The 22,989-nt window shown below is 40.5% G+C and overlaps 1 protein-coding gene across 1 annotated transcript; it reads right to left on the bottom strand.

Annotated features, from left to right (window-relative positions):
- Window positions 1-176: 176 nt before the first annotated feature.
- Window positions 177-18,979, bottom strand: CBG18119 (the record flags this gene model as incomplete). Its single annotated transcript, XM_045243918.1, has 20 exons — window positions 177-377; window positions 429-642; window positions 690-835; window positions 1,027-1,884; window positions 1,936-2,818; window positions 3,679-3,766; window positions 3,820-3,958; window positions 7,218-7,529; window positions 7,578-7,832; window positions 7,885-8,114; window positions 8,229-8,269; window positions 9,355-9,422; window positions 12,095-12,384; window positions 16,502-16,599; window positions 16,671-16,833; window positions 16,892-17,030; window positions 17,076-17,328; window positions 17,480-17,672; window positions 17,725-17,872; window positions 18,827-18,979. 20 exons carry the CDS (start codon window positions 18,977-18,979, stop codon window positions 177-179), a joined length of 4,872 nt encoding a protein of 1,623 aa, XP_045096391.1.
- Between the last annotated feature and the right edge of the window lie 4,010 nt (window positions 18,980-22,989).

Genomic DNA, 22,989 nt, shown 5'->3' with positions numbered 1-22,989 from the left:
AAATTTCAAAGAAACCGAAAAAATCACAAGTTCGTAGGGAGAGGTGTGAAGAAGCAAATAAATTTCAGATATAGCAGGTCTGAAATAATTTTTCTTGAAAAAAGGAGAAAGAAAAGGAACCCGTAGATTATAATGAGAGAAAGATAGGGGAAGACGAATTATTGAAGCGTTGAAATTTAAAGCTGCTCATCCCCGGAAACTGGGGTCAACTCATTGGGAGATGTTCGAACAATAACTGGAGGCGCGGCAGATGGAAGTGGAGGTGGCTGTTGGGATTGTGTATTGTTCTTATCGTCATCTGACACTTCATCTCGGCTCACATCCGGACTCGATTTCCGGATACCGAACCATCGCGCCAGTTTGTCGAGTCGACCTTCCTGGAAAGCTTTCAAACCGTAAATCAATTAATTCATAGTCAATAAGCTTACCTTCAAAGTGTCAACATCACTAAGCGTATGTCTTCTGGCCGGATCACGGGAGCCAAGTTTTGTCCGTAACCGAATCTTCTGACTTCTACTCATTGGTGGTTGAGCTTGTGAAGTGGTAGAAGTGGTGACATGGAGTTGAGATGGAGAAATCGCCAGATTTGATGGACGAGAAGCAGGAGAAGTGGATGGATTCCGGGCGCATGGAGAGGGATCACTAGAAATGAATCAAATCTTTGAAAAATATTTTATCAGATGTGATACCTTGAAGCATAATCCGAACTAGAATTCGGCTGGTCAGCACAAGCAACAGCCAAAGGTGGATTGGTGCTCAGGGGGGCGGAGCTGGTTGTTGAGTAATCAGAAGTGCATGAGAGAGCATCAGTCAGGTCTTTGGTTGGTGAATAGGTCTACAAAATGATTATAATTATCAGCATATTAGAAAAACTAAAATATGTTAGCTGTGGTTTGCACTGGAACAGTTATGACACTCGTACATCGCACAAACTTTCAGTCCCAAAAGTATACTCTTAAAAGCATCGGTGTTGTGAATATTATTGAAGAAAATGGGTACCGCTCTCTCAATAACGTAATTTCTCACTTTCAATAATTCGCCAGTACTCCTCAGCTCTTTTGTATCATGCCAACTCTGTTTTTTCTGCATTCTTCGAATCTTTTCTCTTGTCTCCTCACTAAGCACCTCAAATGCCGGACTGCTGGCCAAATGAAGATGTTGAGAGTGATTTGCCAACGCGTCAATTGCCGCTTTCTCTGCATCCGCACTTGTCGTCGTTGCTGCCGCTGCTCCCGCCACTCCAGCAATAAAGATTCGTCGAGCCGAATACATTTCCTCTTGACGCTTCCGCCGAGCAGCCTCTTTTCCTTCTTCGTCATCATTGCCATATCCAGATGATCCCAATATTGGCTCTGTTCTTGATGTATCCGGGAGGCTTCCAAGAGAGCTTTCAAGAGAAGGGCTTTGATCAAGACGCGTCGACGATGCACCGTCAGCTGATCCGGACGCCATTTGAGGGGATACAGTTTGCCGGCATTCGATTTCAGCATCAATGTCTCTTTCTTGATAGTTTCCACAGAATGCACTCTCGACGCTGGCTCCCGATGTATTGGATGGTGTCGGTTGTGTCCATCCACGTGGATTCACAGCCGCTGGCGCAGTAGACTCAATTTTTAGCTTTGATTTCGACTTATCCCGACGAGAATTTCTTCGCAGCATGTTTTTGATTTTCTGCCCTTTTCCACCTTCATTCATCATTGCTGCCGCCTGGTCTTCATTTGCTTTCCGTATCAGATTGTGCATGTCATTGAATGAAGCAGCAGAAACTCCAGTGGGTACACCAACTCCGTAGCCTCCAGGTTCCAAAGGATTCTGACCATCAGCTGGATGTTGTTCAGGTACTGCGTCTTCCGTTGTTGACGTTTCATCAAACATCCAAATATTCTGTAAAAAAAAGAGAATGGTAAAAGTACTTTTGAAACCGATAAAACTTACATAATGAATTAAAGTTTCAATAATTTTGCACTGATCACTCATATGGGTCACCATTGTTGCCATATTGTCATCCGACGGCCTGACGATCGATGGTCCAAACATCAAAGCCAAATTTCGACATTCCATTTTGTTAACATCACTGTGCTTTGTGATTTCAGAAAGATGGATAATCAGAAAACGGAGAGTATCATAGTGTGGTCGTGGCAACTTCCTCAACAGATTTCTCAATTTGTGGAGACGATTATGATGTGTTGAAATTCGATTTGCATCGATAAAGAATGGGTAAAGCTTGTCAGTGAGAAGAGGTTCCGGTAACTTCCGAAGGAACATTTTCAGAAGTGATGAGACAACGTTGACATCTCTCCAACGAGGATCTAGCGATTCTACTTTTGATAAATCCACACTATCGAATCCTTTATTTGATAATGATTCTTTGAGAGCATTGACAGCGGCAGTGTTACCCGGAATACGGTATATACCCACTGTGTCCATTCCATATGTTTCCACGACGCAAACGCAAATTTGTACAAGCATCGGAACATGATCTTCACAATTTCCAATTGCGCAATCTGCCAGCCGCACACCGAGTACTGGCTGAGGTGCCGCTGCTCCTTGTTGCTGACTTCCCGAAGAGCTTCCACTACTACCACCTCCGCTTCCCTGTTTCGCTGCTTTCGATTTCTTCCATTTTCTCCCAGACTTTGGCGTTGTTCCAGATGCTGTTAGAGCTTCACCATTTTCAGATTCTCGACTTGTTCCTGCTTGGGAGGAATGATGGAACGCAGTGGTTGTTGTCGAAGATCCAGAAGGTACTGACGATGGATCCACGTCCATTTTCTTGTTGGCAGTTGGAGATTGGAGTTGAGAGTTTTTAGCGATATATCTGAAATTTGATAAGAACTATTAAAACGAAAAAAAATCAGATATTAAGTATCTATAATATCAAACTATCAACCATGACAACTACTTTGAACTAGACGCATGCTTGAGCATTAATATAACATGTGAAGTTCGCTAGAAAAAAGAAGAGTATATTAAACACTTCATTGCCAAAAAAACGGAAACGGCGGGAGGATAGTAGAGGGGAGAGGTGTGAGAGAAGGCGAGTGGATGTCACTCTCTCTGTGTCCCCAAGTTTGAGCACCTGCTCATGCCTTTATTGCTCAGTGAGCGTCGATGATTCGGAGATGAAAGGATTAAAGGAGGAACAATAAGGATATATATATTCATTTGAATGAAAAAATGCCGTTTTTTGTTATAGAAATGCTGAAAGAAAACTCAGGTTAATAGAAACTTTCTATTAGAAAGGTAGATTAGGAAACGACAATTTAAATTTGTCACAAAACAGGGCGGCAACTGATAGGGGCAATTAAACTGAATGACTATGTTATCAGTGGTTGAAAAATAAATAAAACCATGAAAAGTTTTCGATTTGTTTATAGTTTATAAAGGAATAGAAAAGTTGAGAAACTTTTCAAAATTTCAGAAATATATATCTAGAGATGGGTTAATAAAATGAATGAAAAAAGCGATAGCGGAAGAAGCATTTTACTTTTTTGGGGACTTAAAATTTTGGGGACTTGAATTATGGATCATGACACTAATAGAAAACCGCCATTATGCAAACTAGAGTTTTTATTCCAGAAAGTAACGGAAAGAGGAAGAGGGGGAGATTACTGTATTTTCAGTTCGTCAGATTATTTTTAGAGGTAAGTTTCAATAAGTTTTTCAGAATTGACTTACCGATGCATAATCAGCCGATTCTTGGCGCTTTCCGTCGTCGACGACGCTGTCGTAGACAAGCCTCCAAAACTTTTCGACGTCGGCAAGTCTGAAACAATCAGAATACATCAAGAAGATTTAGATGGATTTGAGATCTCTTACGTGAAGTAACTCCAGTGCTCAATTCATTAACTGTTTGTTGTTGTTTCTGTTGTTGATTCACTGGTTGAAGTGGGTGTTGCGAATTCAGAAATTCAGAAGTCGTCGCTGTCGAACATGACGATGACGCTAACGATGCGATCTGTAATTATAAATGTGTCGTTAGGGAGTATGATGAGTATGAAATAAATCATTATTATGTTGAATTTCGACAACAACCAATAATAACAATAACAATAGACAAAAAGGTGTCCTTGAAAATGAGAATGAATGTTGGACACATAGAGAGAAGAGGGCTGTATCGAAGTGAAAATTGTGGAAGGAAAGGCGGAATAGCAACCGAAAAAGTGTGGAAAATAGAGGGACGACGAAAAGGTGTATGTATGTGTGTGCTTCCGTTACCCACAATGTCTATTATTATCCTTTTTCTCTCTTTTTCTCTCGCTTTGTGTAGTTCTGCGCTCCTGGGCGACGCCTGTATGCAATGAAAAAGGCCACGAAAAAAAACTCGGTTGTTGTTTGCTCGTGTTCAGAAAAATTGAGAAAGAAGAGACTGAGCTCGACGGAAGATGGTACCGATTTTCATGAATTTACCGAATTCGTTACGGTGAAATTCAAAAGAGCCGATTCAATTACACCTTCTAACATCCTAAGGACTTTCCGGGCAACTCATAGTTATGCAACTCCCAAGGAAGGACACTTTTAACAAGGGACAGAGGTGAGAGAGTGGGGAAAAGGAGAAAAGTATGTTACCTTGGTCACGCTTCAGTGCTCTCTCATTGGTAGGGTCGTCGTCACGCCGTCGACGCCGTTGCACATGCACGGCACTTTTGCTAATGGAGAGAAAATGAGAGCGAAACATGGAGACAAGATATGGGGAAGAAGAAGACGAAACTGGAGGAGGAATGAATGAATCAGGATAGATTAGATGGATTAGTTTTTTTTTCAAAGTACGACTACTACTAGCTGCTCCTAGAGAGCTCGGAATTTTTAAGTCGGTTGTCTGAAGCAGTTAGAGCTCTTATAACTCTCGCAGAAACGGGAAATAGCCGGAAAATGTCCTTCATCGGAATTCTACAGTCTGGACGAGCATTTTTCAAAAAGGATCCGTCACCTAGAAAGAAAAAAGTGAGAAAACGGAAACTACGAGAGGCGACGGCAAAGTGGAGGAGACGACTCGGAGACAGCGGAAAAAAGAAAACGAATTGCCTTCTTCTTCGTTTTCTTTTCTGTGTCCGCCTACATGTAAACAGAATTAGAGCCGGATAAACGACAACGACGACCAAAGGAAAGAAGACGAAGGCGCTGACCAAAAAAAAGGAGAAGAAGAAGAAGAAGAAGATGATGATGATGATCGTCTTTACTATATTTCTTCAATTTAGTATGAGTGGCGTCCGTAGATCTTCTAATTATTCCCCTAAATCTGATTCAGCTCCAGCAACGTCTTCTTCCCCACTCCACGATTTCTGAGATGGTTGGATGATGAGCAAAACGGGAATGTGCGTGACGACGACGAGACCAGGAAAGAAGAAGGAGACGGCGCAGAGGGCTGTCATCATTTTGTTACTAGCTCTCCTCGTTTGCTCCTCTCAATGCTCGAAGCCGAAAAAAGGAGCCAGAAAAAAGAAGAAAACAGTTGCCAAAAAGAAGAAGAAGATAGAAGAAACAAGAATGGTCGGCGGCGGCAGAAGAAGAAGAAGACGGCCAACAGAAGCAGTATGGAACAAATAACCGCAGGCCATCAGGCCTTTCGACGACTACGGGCTTCATTCCCTGACTAATAGCCATAAAAAAGAAGACGAAAAAAAGACGGAAAACAGTCCAATTATTCCGAAGAAGAAGAAAAAGCAAACCAAAAAGAAGAGCGAGAAAGAGAAAGTAACCTGAGATTCTGACTTCTTCTCATTTTCTTTTCTTTTCAGAAATCTTCGCTCTCGTTGCTTGTTAACTACTATAAATGTTGATGAGTCTTTGCTCACAAGAGATCGCATTGCTCGGCTATCCGAAACTAAGAAGAAGTCGGTTCTCCATACGAAAACTACAGTAATTATCCAGATTTCTCAAATTTCAAAGAATTTTTTTCTGAAAGTCTTGAAATTTCAAAAAACCAATTTCAGTAGAAATGCTCAAAAGGAAAGAACCAAACTCGAACGAAAGAGGAGAATAAATTAAGAGAATTAGGCTCTTGTGGTATAAAATAAGTGTGGCGGAAAGAAATTTTCATTCATTCATCGCTCTCATTCCCTCTGTCGACTCGTGTCCGCTCAGCTTGTAAATTGATACTTGCCGTCTGTTGTCGCAAATCAAGTCAAGAAGAAAACGAATAGAATGAGAAGAAGAACAAGAGGAGCCACCACAAGCTGGTGCGTATCGAAAACATCTTTAATACTGTAGCGGATTTGGAAAAAGATGAGAAGACAACAAGGAGGATTAATACGGTCAAAAACTATGCGGTTCAATAGGGGAAAAGACAACAAAGTGAACGAAAGTAGAGAAGGATGAGAGCAGGAAGAGAAAAATAAAAGAGAGGAAATGAGATTTTTTCGCGTGTTTTTTCTTCTTCTCCTCGCATCCTATTTCTCAAGAACACAACCGCTTCAGAACTAGGGGTTTATGGTTCCGATCTGGGTTTCAGATGACTCTGTGGAGTCTGAATGGGCTCGATGACGAAGACAAGGAATACGCAAAAAGACATTGTCATCGGACGTTTGAAGAAAAAGAAACAGAAAAAGAAGAGCACATCCCTTTTCTTTTCCCTCTTTCTTTTCTTTTTCGCCTCTTTCAGTGAGAATTAATTAAAAAGAAACACACACACATAATGTCTGCGTCTATGTAACTTTCCGCTGATCGCCAACGAAGAAGAAAAAGAAGACGTTGACGAAGATGCTACTTGTGGTAGTAGAAGAAGACTGACTGGAATGAGAGGGAAAGAGATGCTTTTGTGGGGGCTCGCCTCCTCTCCGAGATGTCGATGCCTCTCGACGACAACGACGACGACGACTAACTTAATCCGTTTTCATATACCACCCCACACCATCTTTTCCTCTTTTTCTCCAATGCCAACACTCGTTCAGCCACAACCAGTGAGTCCGCAAGTCCGACGCTTTCAGGCTTTGCTCTTTGTGTCAGCCGGGCGCGTCTCTTTCCGGCTCACTTCGCGTGTGTATGTGCTCCTCTGGCCAAAACTTTGTATGTCAAGGGAAAAAATAGGATGGCAAAAAAGAATAGGAGAAGGAAAAGGCTTTGCTCTTTTCTCTCTACTCGTTTTGGCATCAATTTTTTTAAATTGGGGACAGATGGACACCTAGAAACTATAATTGATATAATACAGATAAATCACATTTTACTTTTTGGAGATCATTAAAAATCTCTTGGTCAAACTTTTTAAAACCAAAACATACCGATTGCGAGTTATGGAGCATTGCAGAATTCGACGAAACTTTATTATTGTTCCCACTCGAATTTTCTCCTTCATTCTCGTCGGCAACTCCTCCTACTGCAGACAATCCGTCTTCGGAACTTGATTGCAATACCGAAATCCATGACAGCATTTCAGATTCTGTATTTAGTTCGATAAGATGCTCGCTTCGGTTTTGTGTCACGATTCGTACGACGTGGCGTTGTTTGGAGAACGATGACGATAGCCAGTCGTAGGCGATATCAACGATAGCATTACAAATATCCACGCGAGTATGGCTACTCAGTTCAACTGTCTGCAAGAATCAATGTTTGATGAGCTTTCCTTCACTGGCGTTTCTTACCTTTTCAGAAGTATAAGCAGGCGACTCAACGCAGAGGTACAGGCTTCTTCTACACAGTACCGCCCATCTATCTTCCCAGTGATTTCGTTTTCCTGACTTTCCAAGTGCAATCTCTTGATGTTTGACCCATGTTTGGCGAGCAACACCATCCCGTTGCAGAATAGTACCAGGAAGAGCAAATCGACTGGCGGGTAATGATGTTCGAGATCTCTTCATCCGTGACTTTTTTGGCTCACCAGATCCATCTGATGCTTTCTGAAAATTGCAACTTTTTGTATTCAACTGTAAATCTAAATATATTTTTTGCACTTACACTAGAATTGAAAAGTGCAATGAATCTTTGGAGACGATGAGTCGCCGGTGGATGTGGTGCATTCAAACTTCGAGAAGTGTTCTGTCCAGAGTTCGAAGTTGTGGTAGTTGCTGAAGACGTCGTCGCTCTTCCACTTCTCAACTCCATTGAAGTCATGGATCCCATCAGTGAAGACGGTAACTCACGACCCGATGTGGTGGTATCATGTGAAATCGAAGACGATTCTGAAAGTTATCTTGTTGACAAAGGGGGTGGATATCAATAGAAAACTCACGTTCATTGGCAATCATTGACGATTGAATCACGTCGTCATTCATAGATGCCGATGTAGCCAGTACGTATGATTTGGGTCTGGCGCGGCGTATCATCTTCATTGCTTCTGAAAACCGTGTTTGATTAGAAGTTTTGATTGTATTAGCATGGATAATATGTTCATGCGTGTTTGATTAGAATAGATAGTAACATTAAAAAGATGGAATGACAGTTCGATTGCATAGGAATATCAGTCTCGCTGGATTTATCAGCATAATTTCAAAACTATGATCAAGAACAGAACACAAAGCTTACAAGAATATCAAGAATATTCATGAAATAGTGTCTAGGCAATCTGATGAGAGGAGAAATGTTAATTTATGCAAATTCATTCTATTAACTAAGGCTAAGGATTTCTTCTCCTTTTCTGGAGAAGTGACTCGTGTCTTAGAAAGATGAGTCCTGGTTGATAGATATGGTGTCACAGAGGGATATGCTCAAAATCTGTCATTTTCAAATAGTGAAAAAAGGCAATCAAGTTCATGCTTGGAGCTCCAACACCTAGATATGGTTGGTTGGCAATTTTGTAGATAGTATACAGGGAGACGAAAATCAGACATCAAAAGGCAGGTTAGAGAGAGAGGAGATGACGGTAAATACACAGAGACAGGACTGCATATATAACCTTTAGGGAGAAAAGAAGGAGAATACCTTTTTTTCCTTTAAAAACGAGGTTAGGTCTGCTTGTGTGTCTGTATGTGTGTGCATGAGTGACACGAAGATGAAACACCTGCTCTTCCGCAAATTATGCCCTCAAATCTGGGTCGTATGGAAAAACAATTTATAGAGAAAAAGAAGAAGTCTCCAATAGCAATAATTATGCGAGAACAGCTAGAACTGGCTTCTATTGGTGCATAAAAACTTCACGAATATGAATATATTTTTTGAGAATACCATAGATGGTCGTGGAGTATGTAATTTCTCTTTATGTTTTCTGAAACAAGAGCCATCTTAATACAAATAGAGCGTCCCATGCAAAAAGAGTCATTTTATGTGGGAGTAGGAAGACAGGCAAGCAGGAAGAAACTTGATATTGAAAACATGCAAAATGGAAGAGATTCGATCTCAAAACGAATGGAATATTCAACTCATTTTTTTAGAGTCAGAAAAAAGATTCAAAGTTCAGGAAGGGAGTTTCAGATTTCATTTAGCTGAAAACATAGTTGAAATCCAAGTTGCACTAAAGAAGATGTCCTCAAGGAAAAAGAAACATTCTTGTCCTCCCATTCTCGAGAGCAGTTTAGTCAAAAGCTCATTCATGGATGAAAAGGTGTCATGAATAGGCGAAGAGGTAAAGGGTGGAGGTGGACTGGGAATGGATGGGAGGAGGACAGAGAGAGCATTGAAAGCACCTGAGAAGCTGACACAAAATGGGTCCAACAGGGTGAGTGGCGTGACACCGACAGGAAAAGTGGGAGACCTATTATGGGGGTGTTTATGTGCCTCTTGTGTCCACCTTTTACAAGCTTCAGAATAATCTTTCATGGAAAGAAAAGGGTCCGTAAGAATGGTAGAGAACAAAAATGGAAATTACATTATGGGCCATTCCATGCCATGGAAATCAGGATTTTTTTTGAATTGTTGCACAGAAGAACATCTAAAAAAAACGAAACTAGGCAAAAAGAGAGGGCGGTGAGCGCGGTCAGAAAAAAAGAGGAGCCCAACTTGTCAAAATGAGTGATAGTTCTGTTTCTGTGTCTTTCTACTGGTGTTGCTTCTCATGTAAAAGACAAGTGACATCTCTTTCGTGTCGTGATGAGAAATTGGCGTCGGCTCCACGGGGCCACTCCCCTTCAATGAAGGCGTCAAAAGTCACGCATTGGAGGTAAGTAGATGACGTGAGAAGATAAAATCAGAGACAGGGAATCCCGAACAACAGGGTCCAAAATGATTCCAGTGATGTTACGAGGGGAGACGTCTCTCTGACGCACATTACGTCTTGTTTACACAACCTTACAACTTTTCTGGAAAACAGAAAAACGAGACAAAGAAGACAATGAGAGGAGCATCATCTATTTATGATGATGTTACATACCTATGTTAAAATGATACAAATCTTAAGTTTCCTTTCAAAAGTTAAGAAGCATCTCGAAAATTCGTATACTTTGTGATCGATGGATAGAGTCTCTATCATGGAGACGAGCTCCATAAGACGACTACACGCGTTACCAGGAGACGTCGCCGATTTCAACGAATCGAGAAGAACTATTGAATGGCTGAGAAAAAAACAAACGAACACACAAATTTCTATAAAACGAAACGGAATGTCCTCCTCCTCTTGTTGGCGCATCTTATTCTACTTCCTCTCGACAAGTGTTTCTCGAGAATCATGATCGTCGTCGTCGTCGGAAGAGAAACAAGAGAGACCATGGTCTTCTTCTACCTCTCCGTAGCAATTAACCTTTGCCTCTCTGTATGTGACTAATCACCTTCTTTTCGGTGTTTTACCCGAGGACACTGTGTTGAATTTCTTTGCGGGAAGCCGTCGCGCTGAAGCACTTTTTTCTGTTCGAAATAGGACAACCTTTGTCTATTCAGCTAGTGCCGAAGAAGGTGTCAAAATGATTTGCAGCGACGGAGAAAAACTCCGACGGCGACTGTTAAAATTATTGATAACAATTCGATCAACGATCTTCTTTCTCTCCTTATGATACCGTTGGATAGATGCTTTGCAAAGTGTGTATTATGACTAGAAGAGAGACTGACTTGACACCAAAAAAAGATGAGAAGAAGTGTCATAAACGACGACATCGAATAGGAATGGGTCGATGACCACAAGAGAGACACACCGAATCCACTTTCATGCCTACCCCACGAGTCCTCATCATCATCATCGTCTACCCCCTCATATTTTTCAATCATCATTAGCAAAAAGAGCAAACAAGCTAGAAGGGTGATCCTTTGAGTGGGAGGACTTGCGGATGAGTAAAATTAGCATCGTTCCTCAAAAATAGAGCAGCAAAAAGGAAACGGATGGAAGAGGCGGTGAACGGAAGTGAATTGAAAGGCGTATTTCTGGAATCAGAAATGACAGCGATTCGCTTTTTTTCAGTTTGTAGGGGATCTTTTCTGAAAATCTAAAGCAGTGACGGCTAACGGGAAGTAAGACAACCGGTGCCGGTTAACGATCAGTACTAGATACTTATACAATACTTATTTTATGCGTTATGTCTAAACGAACAGCGGAATGAACGGGCGGGGACGATGGAAGAAGAAGAAGCGTAAGTTATCTGGAGACATAAATCTATGCGAATGCTTACTACAACAATTAGTAGTTCCTTTTAGTTTGGATATTGAATGAGAGAGAAAGAGGCCAAAAGAGTAAGTCGGTCAATTTGTCCTTTTCGCACATCTATTATGGAATAAGTTGTTCTACTCCTTTCTATCGTTTTCTTTCATTTCCACACAAGTGAACCGGTTCATGTTTTAGAAAGAAGAAGAAGGCTTCTCTCTTGTGGTTGAGACGAAGATGATCCCAAAGAGAGGAGTGGAATGGAGAAGAGGAATAAGCAGAATAAGGACAAAAGTAGCGAGAGAACATTGTTTATTCCAGGGGACCTCCTCCATTTACTCACACGTCAATTTGGTTTAGATATGAACCTCTTTTCTATGTTTGTGAAGTCAAGAGGACTGGGAGCGGAGAATTGTTGTAGAATATGAAATGAGAAGAGTCGAAGTTTCAATTTTAGAGTATTTTGGAAAGGAACGACGTCGGATTTCTTAATTCTGCAGGCTCAGGACTACTCAGTGAGGGATTATCAAAATGATTAGAACGTTCTCATCAAATAAAATCAGCTACTGTAAAACAAAATTGATTAACGAATCTGATTGTAGTCGTTCTTTAGGGTCGCTTTCTAGAGTTGTGCAAGTCTTCAGACTACCCAAAGTATGCCCTATGTATATGTTTCCTTTGGCTTTTAAGTGAGTACTCAAGTATCCTCTTATATTTCTTCGACCCACCATTATGATTCGAGTCGACTGACGAATTCGACGACGTCTGCCTCGACGTGGTCGCTACGGCTGCCGGTGCGGCTGTTGTTGTGGATGCTGCTTCACCGGAAGTCGAAACCGAAGAAGTGGAAGACGTTGAGAAAACCGGAGCTGCTGGGGCGGCTGTTGGAGAAGGAGAAGAGGTCAGACCGTCGTCACGGGAGTTTTTACGTGATGATGAAGTGGAGGAGCCTGAATAGAATTGGGTGAGAACTTAGAAGAAGTGGATAAAAATAATTGTTGTTTTGAGAACTTAAAAAACCGAATATCTTAATGACCTGATTTCATGAGAAGTGAAACAATACTACTGAACCGTCGGATCGCATCCATTCCGAGAATTTAGTAGTTTCAAATTTTCGAGGGAATATGCAATTTTCAGTGAGTTACAGACTATTTGAATCAGAATATCGGAGCGAAACACCATCAACAACTAACTGTGTAACAGATGGCAACGGCAAGTTTTGGGGCGCAAAAACCTAGGGGATTATATCTTTTCCATGAGTTAGGTGTGTAGGATACGTGCGAGAGTAGAATGAATTATTCATAGGTGAATTGGAATTTTAATAGATGATTTGGGTGATGATTCGTAGTATTATTTTTGTAATGGAAAAAAAATCAATGAAAAAAATTATCATTGAACTGGTGTTGGGTGAAAGAAGAAGATTTCTCCAGGGCCATAAAACTGACAATCAATGGAAGTCGTCTTCAAACTCAATTAGTTATTGAGAAATGAACAGATGGTGCAACGAAATATGACTCCTTACTTCATAGTTGACCAACAAACAAGACCTATCAGTTCGTTTACAACAACAAATATTCATATTTAAAAAAAACCATGCTTCAAGTAAACTGACGTCATGCTGAGCTACTTTTGGAGCGATAAAATGCCGGAATTCGTGCTACACGGGGATCTATTGTCAGAAAGATTGCGATCTCGATTCGAAAAAGAATGGATGCCTTCAGAGTCTCTCTTGGGAGTGAGCCGAATTGAATTGTGCTGACTTCCAAGTGCCAGGATTTCGAAATGGATTGGTTTATGATGAGTAGACAGAAGGCAGATCAAGGAATCTTTCATGTACCAGAGCAAAAAAACCTGCTGATAAATGAAAAAAAAACGAAATAGTTGGGTGTTTTCGATCTCTCCAGTGGCAACTTTGTTGTTGGAGACAAAAGTCAAGTCTTCTGTTGAGAGCAAGCGTTTTCCCTCAATTCTCATTGCTCATCAAAAAAGACAACTGTCGTCGGGTGTCGAGCTTATTCTCTCTATCTTTTGAACATTATCATTAACATGATATTTTTCTTTGAAAGTGAAAACCAAAAATAGTCTTGTAGTCTGAAGCTGCACTTTCAATTTTGAATAATAAAAAATCGAACCTTTCGAGCAGGGGCTCGTTCGCACAAACTGCTTCATCTGATTTTGGTGTATTCTGTCTTATGAGCCTTATCAATGTGACAAAAACGAAAATAGTAAATGGAAAATGAAGGAAAAAGAGATGAAAGCGAGTCAGAGCAAACTTTGCTCATTTTCAAGTACTCTTTTCTATCTTAATCTCTCTCCTTTCCTCCCTCGAACATTTTTTTATCGTTAAGATTCGAACGATTTTGGATCAACGATTCGATAAATTGAATGAAAAAGAAGAGATCCCTCTGATTGTTATGTGGTTATCAGAGTTGACAAAAAAATGTAAGTGGGTCTTCTCCGCTCTAGCTCTCCTCTAATCACCTCGTTTTCTATGATGATGTTAGTGGATAAGAGACGAATGGATAAAGATTACTCCCCGTGGAGAAGGCGAGAAAACACACAAATGTACTCAGCATATGGTCATCAGTGATGTTAGAGCCAGGAAGTCTTCAGTTACTAATTGTTTTTCATTATTAGTATCAGGAAAACAAAATTAGATAGATGTATATGTTTTCGAAATTCCATTCAAACGGTTCAGAACAATTTCTAAATATTTTCAGCTAATGTTGGCAAGAAAGCCTCAAATGCTAAACATTGTGGAAGCATAGAAGTATCGACTATACAGAGGAATATTGCAATAATATCATGCTTCTCTCCTACCACCTGGCAAATGCATCTTCGTAGCTCCAAGTGGAAGCATAAAACCGCTATTAATCGTAGAACCTAGGGATTCGCTTTGACTGAGCAATATTCTTTTGAGTGTCTGGGAAAAATCTTCAAAAACTAATTCGCACCAACCTTTTCCAACGATTTGTGTCCGTCTTCGACGATTTAGGAAACTTTCATGGCAATAGTGAAAAAGTAGAGGATAATAATCAGCAGTCATCATTTCAAATTGGTTCGATAAATTTTACATCGATAATAATGAAAAAACAGAAGGTAGGACTGGCACAGTATGCGGCACACACATAGAGCCAGTGAAGGTACTGCTGATAAGAACAAACAGATACAGAAGAGGGAGCACACCACCTGCTGTGTGAGTCTACTTCTGCTGCATTTTTTGCCTTCTTTTCGTTTTTTCGGCCCTTTCTTTTTCGAACAACACACAGAGACACCGCCTCCAAAACTGTTTTTGTTTGTTACAGGAAACAGAGAAGAAAAGGAAAGGAAAGAAGAAATCAAATGTGCCGTTTGTTTCTATTGAAAAGAACGTTTCGAATGTGAAATATACTGTGATCAGAGTGACAGAGAAACAAAGATGTGGGAACGTGGCAAGAGTCGTAACTGTCCATCAGAGATAGAGGGTGGTCGATGTTTGAGGTGGTCGAAAAAAAACAATTCGTATTTTAAAAATTACAGCAGTTTGTCTAACAACTCCTTTAATAAGTCGCCTAGTAATTTTTTTAATCATGGTTCCAATCTAAACATACTTGTTCGAGAATTTTTTTCAGGAATTCCTGTTCCTGAAAATTTTCCCGAAATTTTTTTTCGGGAAATCGGGTTCTCGAAAAATATATATGGGAAATTTTGTTCCCGAATTTTTTTCCCGAAATTATTGTTCGGGAATTTTCGGGAAAATCGGGAAGTTGGTTTTCCAGTGAATTTTTGCTTGTTTTTCTCAATTTATGACGAGATTTGTCGATTTCTTTACGTTTCTTAAGTCCAATGAATTTGCTTGAAAAACTATTCAAAAAGCAAAAAATAGTTGAAATTATGAGAAATCTAGAAAAAACAAGAATTGGAAACTTTCCCGTTTTTCCCGGAAATTCCCGAAAAACAATTTCAAGAAAATTCCCGTCGGGAAAAATTCCCGGAAAAAAATTTCGGGAAAATTCCTGTCGGGAAAAATTCCCGAAAATTTTCGCGAAAACCGGGAAAACGGGATTCCCGATTTCCCGATTTGAACAAGTCTGAATCTGAATACTAAATTTCTTAAAACTCATCGTTCAAAATCCGTTTCCAAAGTAATATTCCCTATTTTAACCATAAATCGAAAAGGTATTTGTCATTGAGCTTATTTCGCCTATTCGCCCCCACGAACCCCCCGAAAGAGCGTATATCGTATCGAGACGAAAGTGTGAACTATTTGCAATTTGGATGATTGGCTCATCACCTCTTTAAAAGAATCTGGAGCAATGAACTTCCGATCGCAAAACGTAATCTAGACACTGCGGGGTCCTCCTGCCGAGAAAACTTGAAAAGAACAACAACAAAAGTTGGAAGGGTTGACATTAAAGTTGTTGTCTTTTTGTTCATGCATACAATAGCTCCTCAAACCCATGAAAGTGAAAATACTGGAGAGAGAAATGAATCATAAAACAGTCATGTAACGCCATCCCATTTGGCGGCGACGACATCGAGATGGTTGGTGTGATGGAGAAGGCATAAGTTTTCAAAATACAAAGGCGTTGAGACAAAGGCAGAGTGTTCGTTTTTGTTATATGTTTATGTTCGTGGTGAGACCTCCTTCAGGAGGAAATGCAACCTTCTTGTGATTGTATTCTAGGAGAAATTCGGAAACGATTTTGAAAAATAACGAAGTAGAATCCAATTCAAGAAAAGGGAAAATTCTACAAGGCAAAACCAAGCATTTTCAAACAATTAAATGTCACAAATTCGAGTAGGACCTTTTTCGGGTTTTAGAAAAATCTGTAGAGAACTCTTTTCGTGTCCGTATGGTGAGTTAAATGACCACACACATAAGATGGAAAGGCGAAGAAGAATAAAGAAACAAACGAGAAAGAGAGAGGCGCGAAAATTGAAATGCAAACAGCCGGGCATGTTCAATGGCTACCGATCACTCTCCTCGGCGGTCATTTCAATCGAACCGAATCGGCACAGAAAACGGAAACACAAAAAATGAAATGCAACGACAAGGACGAAACGTTGACAGAAAAAAGAACCTACTCATTTCCACAGAGTCGCCGTTTGAAGCAGTATTGTTGTCTTCAATTCGAGTAGTTCCCATCCGCAGCTTTTCGAAATCGAGCCCACCCAAACTTCGACTGAAATTTATTCCCTTTACGACTCATTCTTCACAAAGCGGTGGGAACCGATTCGACACTGAAGCCCTTACCTCGATTGACGGCACCTCATCGATGCATTTCCTTTGCGGGTTCTTCTGATCGGAGTCTCACCGATTCCGGGATTTAGTGAGTCTTCTGAATCCTCTTTTTCAAATGGAGAAGCCTTCGGTTCAAGTTCCGGATTTTCCTTATCAGAACTTTCGATTGAGTTGCCTAGAGTTACAAATTGAAGATTTTTAGTTTATATATGTATATTCGCCTAAATACTCACTTTCTTTCAAAGGATGCCTTTGCATTGCAGCCATGAAACTAGCTTGTCTTGGAGTGTTACGTGACAAGGTACTCGTTCCCTGTCCTGCCAATTCACCCTGCTGTTGATTTTCCACATCGGTCGAAACTGGAGCATTTACCTATAAATGGATCGTAATCGTTTCTTCACATTATATAACAATTACCGCATCATTCACAGGAACTCCTCCGGTGGTGGAAACTATCCGTTGGGTAATTGGTACTGCAACAACGGATAAGCCTCCGACAATAGGGGAGCTCGCTCCGCTGCCGTGCCGATTCTCCAAATCTCGGAAATAGGCGGCGGGCGAGAGAGCTCCACGAGCTAATGGACGAGAGCTTTTTAGCCATCCTGCTTGTAGTGTTGGACGATGTTCGGAGTTTGTAATCTGCCACGTGGATACCGATCGACCAGCCTTGCTGAAATCAAAGAACATAGATGAAGAAGAATAACTAACGAAACCCCTTTGAGAATAAAAAATACTATCGTTATTCTGACTGAATGTGGATTCAGACCATTTGTAGCGGTGGAAAGGGAATCACAAGACTTCGACGACTACAATCAACATACCCGTATTCTGGTGGTTCTCTTCTGATTCCAGTTGTAGCAATTGTATTAGTCGATCCATTGCCGTTGATAGCATTTGTGTTGCAGTACAATTGATCATATTTTGGCAGTGTAGACGACGATGATACCAGCTGACTTCCATAGAGACGAGACGGCCTGTGACGATCTTGCCAAGAGCCGTAGATTGCGTTTCGAGCTGAAAATACTGGGAAGGGTTCGCTGGGTTTCTATATTCACCGGAATCTTACCTGTTGGAATTTGTGAAGATACGTCCACAATGTTTGTGGTATTAGCCTTTCTTCTCTGCTGAACTGGATGATGTTGCTGATGTCCGTTGGGTGGTGTTGCCGACATCCGAGGCCGCATCTCTCCCAGCAAAGCAGAGATTCTAGCATTCTGAAGACGTTACTGGCTCAGTTAGACCGAATAAAGTTTGTGGAAAACAATGAATTCTTCATGATGAAGACTCTATAGGAGAGCTGAGGTGGGCGTGTCTAAACGAGATTCATTACACTACCGTACCCCAACTCTTTATCCCTATTGCTCGAATTTTGAATCGTCATTTGTACAGCCCATAAAATTGAATGAAAGAAGAAATGGGTAAAAAAGGAGAGCCGGAGGAAATAGGAATAGAGAGAAGCCAATTTGATGGAAAAGAAAACGAAGAGAGATTCGAACAGAACCGAGAATTCTTGAAAGAGACTAAAAGGCAATAAAAGCCAATCAATCCTTTTTTCCTATTTCCTCACCCACAGCGGCTTCTACCTAATAGTAAATAGACTAAAAAGACTAATAGAAAACCTAGGCGGCAGGATTCGAAAGATTTATGACAGATTTCCGTTTTTTGGAAAAATCGAGTCACTGAGATAGAATGTAATAATATACTCTGTTAATACAAAAGAAATCGGAGATGTGGACGAGAAACACCGATTGCCGTGGCTGAAGGTCCTACAATGACAACTACCGTAACCTAAAAATGTTGTTATTTTCTCATAGTGAGTTTTTTTAAAGGTTTGCAGTCAGTTTTTTTCACTATCAGAATTTTTTATTATCCGACTTCTTTGAGAACAATGGAAGAATTGACGAAAATCAGTAAAAACCGAGAAAATAAATACTGAAAAAATTTCAGGTTACTGTAGTTTTCGTTGTGGGACCTTCCAAAACAATACTCTTAACAGTAATCAACGAGACCAAACCAGGGGTGGGCGAAGACGGGAAAAAACCTTCACGTTTTGCAAATTTTCCGCGCTTACTGTGCAATACGAGAAATGCGTGTTTCCGTGAAATGCGTGTTTTGCATTTCGTTTCCCATGAAAGCCGATTGCTCGCCTAGCCCTGGACCAAACCAACCTGAGCGAGATCTTCGTTGCTCTGTTGCTTCAATTGGTGCTCACTGCGAGCAGCTCGGAGAGCCCAACTGCCGAATGCTCCGTCGACAATGTCTCCTCCTATCACCGACGCACGCTCCGCCTTGACATGGAGTCGTCGGTGGTGCTCTTCCATCGAGCTGACACCCTCCTATGCTGTCCTTCTGTGTCCGTTTCCTCTTCTTTTTTTTCTTCTTCGTTGTTTGACAAGTCTGGCGTCGTGTGCCGTCTGACGCACACTATTATTATCTGCAATGATACAAGTGTTTTTTTTTTCTGTAAAGATGTTTTCATGAGGCGATACAAGAGTTTCAGAGGGTTCTACACATTGTGGAAAATGGGAATTTAATTCCTGGAATTATGAAGTCGAAGCATACAAAATACTGATCGGCTATTTTTTCGGAGAAATTTTAGAACTAACTAGTAAATGAGAAAAACAGTAGTAAGTAGAAGGAAAGGGCATTAGATAGGTGGTGAAATGAAGAACAAAGGAGATATTTTATGCGTTTTCGCAGCGCAATTGCACCGAAGCAACGGAATTTGAAAAATCGGCAGTTGTGCAAAAGGGTAATGTTCAATCTAGCTTGAATGTGATATTTTTGAAAAATTAAATTCTGATCTAGAAAAGCAACGCTGGTGGCCGTCGAAGGTCCCACAACAACAAATACAATAACCTGGAAATATTCTTTTCAGGGTTTATTTTCTCGTTTCTACTGATTTTTTTTTCAATTTTCTGTAACTTTTTTTTTCCAAAAATCGAGATAAAAATCCGGAAAATTTAAATATTTCTTGGTTACGGTAGTTGACGTTGTGGGACCTTTCTTTGGTCGGCGGCAATGAAAACAACAAAAGATGATACTGTAGATCTGTAGATTCAATAGCAATCAGAAAACGTCTGAGCAATCTGGGGGTCAATTTTTCTGTCATCACTTAGGTTTGCTTATTCGCTGTGCATCAAAAAATGCGAATTTGTGAGGTACCCATCTACCTTCAACTCTTCGGCGCGAAATAACGACCAATAAAATTTGTGCTGCAGGCGTGGGCAGAGGAGAGAGAGAGAGAGAGAGAGAGAGAGAGAGAGAGAGAAAATGTGTATTCGGATCTATCGTTCCCAGAGGATATGGTTCTTTACGGTAGTCGTGAAAAGAAGCCCATACGTACAGGACCATGACACAGAATTATGGAGAAAATGAGGGAAACGACCACGAGGGAAGTGAGGAAAAAGGAGGCGACGAGGAAGAAGTTTCGAACAAAAACTTGTTCCCACTTGGCTGGGAAAAACGAAAGAGGGATGAAAAACGCGGGCAGAAGCAGATGTTCAAAAAGAAAACAAAAGTAAATCCTCCCCTTTGGATTTTGCTACGATCAACATTCGATTGGCATCTCATGGTGTTTACAACCGGAAGTTAGATCCAAATGCAGTTCTCTCCGGATCAGAGATCTTGTCCGGCCTTTTTTTTGAGAATTTAGAGCTTGATCTTTCAGCTCAACAAGTCTATAACTACAGTACACTTGGCATTTCCAAAAATACTCAGACGATAGGTCCTAAATTGTTTGTGAAAACTATGAAATCTATTCGATTTACCAAGATGTGAAACTGAGTTACTACGATAAATGAAATATGGCTCTATAGTAAGAACGGGGATAGATCTTCGATGAAAAGGACAAGCAGGTGCGCCAGAGAAGAAGAGGTGCGCGCGCGAAAACGAGGCAAACACGGACGCAAAGACTACTAGGAGAGTTCACCTTGACACGCTTGTCATCATCATGGCCCTCTTCTTCTGTCCTCAGATTCTGATGAATAAACGAATTGTCTACGGATGTGTGTACCACACAAACAAGATGGAGAGATATACAGTACTGCCCTGTAGTTTTGTGGCGGTATTTAGCTGTGGTGGCGCCCCTATTGCGAACGATAATTATTATGTAACCGAGGAGAAAGGCATCGAGGACGAAGGTTGAAAGATTCCGAATTGGAGCGATCAAAACTGAAGAACCGCATCGAAAATTACTGTCAGATTGAAACGTTCCAAAATGAACACATTCGCAATGAAGGCTATATTCGGAATGACGACAATACTGTATTGAGATGAAAAACCGATTGTTAGGGAATACACAAGAACGCGGATTTGAACGATGATGGGGTTATGTACGGAATCTTCTTTTTTTAACAGGCAAATTTTGAAATTAAAAATCCGAAAAATTGACGGACAGATTTCGCGAAAAACATTAAAATTAATTCCGCTCGAGACCCGCGAGAAAACTTTTCGCCTGCGCCTTTAACATACTGTAGTTCTAAAAGCTCTAATTTCTGAAGAACTGGTCGGAATTTTCGGGATTCCGTTTCGAAAATGCTTCATGATAAAGTGAGACTTGTAGAAATTAAAGTCCTGATGAAATCAATAACTAGAAACAATGTTTTCGTTTCTAGAAAAACAAGCTCATCGTTTTTGGAAAAATTCGGCTGTCGTTTTTGGAAAAAATCGCAAGCAAAGAACTCCCAGTATCTGATTCATGGTCTTTCTTTTTCCGATTCCTCTTCCTAAACTGTGTGTTTATCTCCCAAAACAAGCTCTTCTGTCAACTTTGGCGCGTTAAAAACCCACCACAGACCCCAAAAAAAGATGGTTTAAAATACTGAAATACGCATTTCCAGAAACACATTTTCCCCAGGCAAAAGGTTAATAAAGGCAGCCGGGAAACATTAAAATAAAGTACCATTCTCTTCAAAAAAAAATATGATCACCCCAAAATTGTACCACTTAGTGGAACGATGTAGAACAGGTTGGGAAAAAGGTCGTCGAGAAGAGATGAAATAGAGATCGGAGAGAGGAAGAAACGCAGAAGGATAAGACACAGAAAACGACCTGAAATGGTGCGGGAAATATAGGCGCGCGCATATCTCGAGAAGTAACGAGATGAGAAGGGTATTGTTAAATTATCGCCGTTGACAGGTCTTATCACTTAAAAAACACTGCAAGTGGTCCTCAAAACTAGAAAAATCTGAAGAGACTGAGAAGATCCTTTGCTAAATCAAAAATAGCATTACAGAAAAAATCTGATACAGGGTATGACTGTTTGTTTGTTGGGCACTCTTAGCACCAGTCCGTTTACTCGTCTATTGATCTTTTTTAAATAGATGATAAGATGATAAAAAGTTTTAAAAGTGGCTGGAGCTTATCTTCGAACTGGATTTGATGAAAAATAGTGAGATATTGAGCTAAATAATCTTGAAAACAATTGTTTTTCGAATTAGAGAAGAAACTTAATACTGGCGAGATCAATCGCACAGATTGTACACTCTTAAATCTAGATCGACAGTCTTCCTAATTTAGATTCCACTCGCACTTAGAAGATAACAGTTCTTTTTCAGGATGATATTAATTGTAAGAAGATAATTTCTAGCTCACAAACCGAAATAAAAACGATTCAAATAAATATTTTACAGTTCATCGAAAATCAAAAAACAAGAAAATTGAGTCATAGTCAATAGAGCAACACATACTACTGTCATATATAAAGTGATGTGCTGACTGAGAGTATAGCTGATATCTCATAAGTTTTGCTTTTCTTTCATCCTCCCAACACAAGACATTTTCAAGTAGCTCCTCGGGTTTTCCCTTTTTCTACCGTCTCTAACTGGGTGCGGAGGGGCGCAAACACTGAGGAGAAAAGCCTACACTTCAAACGACACCCCACTCCTTTTTCTCTAAATCTGTGGAATGGTGGTTGTCCTCAACACTAACTCTCAACTTGGTAGTTTTGGATTTAAAATTTCAAATTTGAGCTTCATCTGGATTTTGAGAAAATCACTGAGATGAAAGTAGTAGAGTTACTGATGTTTGGAATGAGCGATATTTTTCGGAATGTCGAAAATTCCGAATTTCGGAACATTCTGGCTCTGAAAATTTCAGAAATTAGGAATATTCCGGTTTTCAAAATATCGGAATTTGTCAGCACCGAATTTTAAAGTAGAAATTCCACTTTCCTCTCAAAAAAGCGCAAAAAAATTGTGAAAAATCGACAAACAAATCTCGAAAACGCAAAAACAGTGTGACCACTTGGGTTCAAGCGAGGGGGTCAGAAAGAGCGCCCCAGTGAATTTAGGAAAAATTCTAAATTCGCTGCCGAATTTCGTTGGCTGAG

The sequence above is a fragment of the Caenorhabditis briggsae genome, assembly GCF_000004555.2.
Source record: "Caenorhabditis briggsae complete genome, chrIII, whole genome shotgun sequence".
In the NCBI taxonomy this organism is placed as follows: domain Eukaryota; kingdom Metazoa; phylum Nematoda; class Chromadorea; order Rhabditida; family Rhabditidae; genus Caenorhabditis; species Caenorhabditis briggsae.
Note: the sequence above shows the minus strand (reverse complement) of the source record. Positions and strands in the feature narration are given on the sequence as shown.